Source organism: Helobdella robusta (assembly GCF_000326865.2).
Source record: "Helobdella robusta unplaced genomic scaffold HELROscaffold_119, whole genome shotgun sequence".
NCBI lineage: Eukaryota > Metazoa > Annelida > Clitellata > Rhynchobdellida > Glossiphoniidae > Helobdella > Helobdella robusta.
In genome coordinates, this window is record NW_008703660.1 from 1 (window position 1) to 1723 (window position 1723).

Genomic DNA, 1723 nt, shown 5'->3' on the forward strand with positions numbered 1-1723 from the left:
CCAACCAACTAACTAACAAGCCAACCAACTAACTAACAAGCCAACCAACTAACTAACAAGCCAACCAGCCAACCGACTAACCAACCACAAGACAACCAACCGACTAACCAACCACAAGACAACCAACCAACCGACTAGCCAACCAACCAACCCACCAGTTAAAGTAGCCAGATCTACAACAGCACACGGGTTGAATGTATCAGCGTAGCAGAGTGCATCACTGAGTACCAGTCTCCCCTCTGCATCCGTGTTATCAATCTGCAATGCAATAAATGTGTGGAGACCAGTACCATGGATCATTCCTCCTCATGTTTTGCTGATGTGTGGTACGATGCACAGCGTCATCTACACAGACACACACAGACACACACACAGAGTGGTGTATAAATAGAATAAACACGCAAAGAAGAGGATAAACATGTTCGGAGGGTGAGAGAGAGAGAGAGAAAGAGAGAGAGAGAAAGTGAGTGAGTGAGTAGAGAGAGAGGCATATCAAAGAAAAATCAGTTAAATCATGAAAGATGAGTAGAAATAGGTAATAACACAGAAAGAGTTATTGCATGGTTTGGGAGAAACGCAACCGAAAACAAAAATTAAAATAGGTTGGGTTTCTAAATATGAAATCAGAGAAGTAAGGGGTGACCAAAATTAACTTGGGCGACCAGACCATAGTAAGAAGAAAGTTGAGGAGGTTAAATTTGAAGCCATCGACGAACAAGTACCGAGAGGCATGTGGCGTGAAAGAATCTAGACATCTGAAATAGTCTGCCTTTAGGTCAGTAAGAAAGCTTGCCGCTTTCAATCAATGATAATAATGACAGAAATTTGCCTAAAAACATGCAGCAAATAGAAGAACATACTTTTCTTTCATTTCCACAAAACTCTGGCAAAAATAAGACAACTAGAAATGTACACATACATCACAATCACAACAAACAAACTACACAACACACATAAAAAGACACACATACACACAATCACACCTACACACACACACACACACACGCACCTGAATAGTCTTTCCATTCATTGCGGTGTGAACATCACCAGGTTTCGTGGCACTGCCTCCAGGCATGTTTTCAGTCAGAGGCATCAAACCTGTGTGTGTGTGTGTGTGTGTGTGTAGGCGTGCGTGTGCGTGCGTGTGCGTCGTATGTTCAATAAACTGAATGTGCTGTAAATATATGCAAGGTTAGGAAACCGGTAGCGTATAAACATTTCTTGAGAACAATATGAAATAGACTAAATAGTATGAAATAACGTCCGAGTAAGACAGTAAGACCTGACTGCACGTTTTAATCTAACTTTTTGAGCAGTCATAATTAATTGAATTCATGTCTAGTTCAATCATGGATCCACTGGCATTTAAATCATAACTCTAAGCCCAACCCAATCGAATTAATAAAAATCGACTTAAACTGTGTGAATATTCAATCCGTCAAAAGTTAGAGATGAATTTACGAGTGTAGACGCAAAAAATTTTAGTACTATGCAAACAAAACAGGCAAACCATCAGACTTCAGCAGCAATGAAATGACTGACCAACGAGATTGATGGGCAGCTTGAGTTTGGCAGCCGTGTAGATGGCGCTCAACGCGCAAGCAGCTCCTCCCATATCCGCTCTCATGTAGTCCATGTTCTCGGAGGGCTTGATAGATATGCCGCCACTGATTGGTTGGTTGGTTGGTCGGTTGGTTGGTTGATTGAATGGTTATATGGTTGG

At 41.6% G+C, this 1723-nt stretch overlaps 1 protein-coding gene across 1 annotated transcript in view; it reads right to left on the reverse strand.

The window, feature by feature from the left end:
- Positions 1-48: 48 nt before the first annotated feature.
- HELRODRAFT_117043 (hypothetical protein) overlaps positions 49-1723 on the reverse strand; it is a gene marked incomplete at both ends in the record, with an annotated part of 9319 nt that continues 7644 nt past the window's right edge. The window contains 3 exons of the mRNA XM_009013370.1: positions 49-258; positions 1010-1098; positions 1543-1667. Coding sequence (XP_009011618.1) covers positions 49-258; positions 1010-1098; positions 1543-1667 — 424 coding nt within the window. The remainder of the gene's footprint in view (positions 259-1009; positions 1099-1542; positions 1668-1723) is intronic.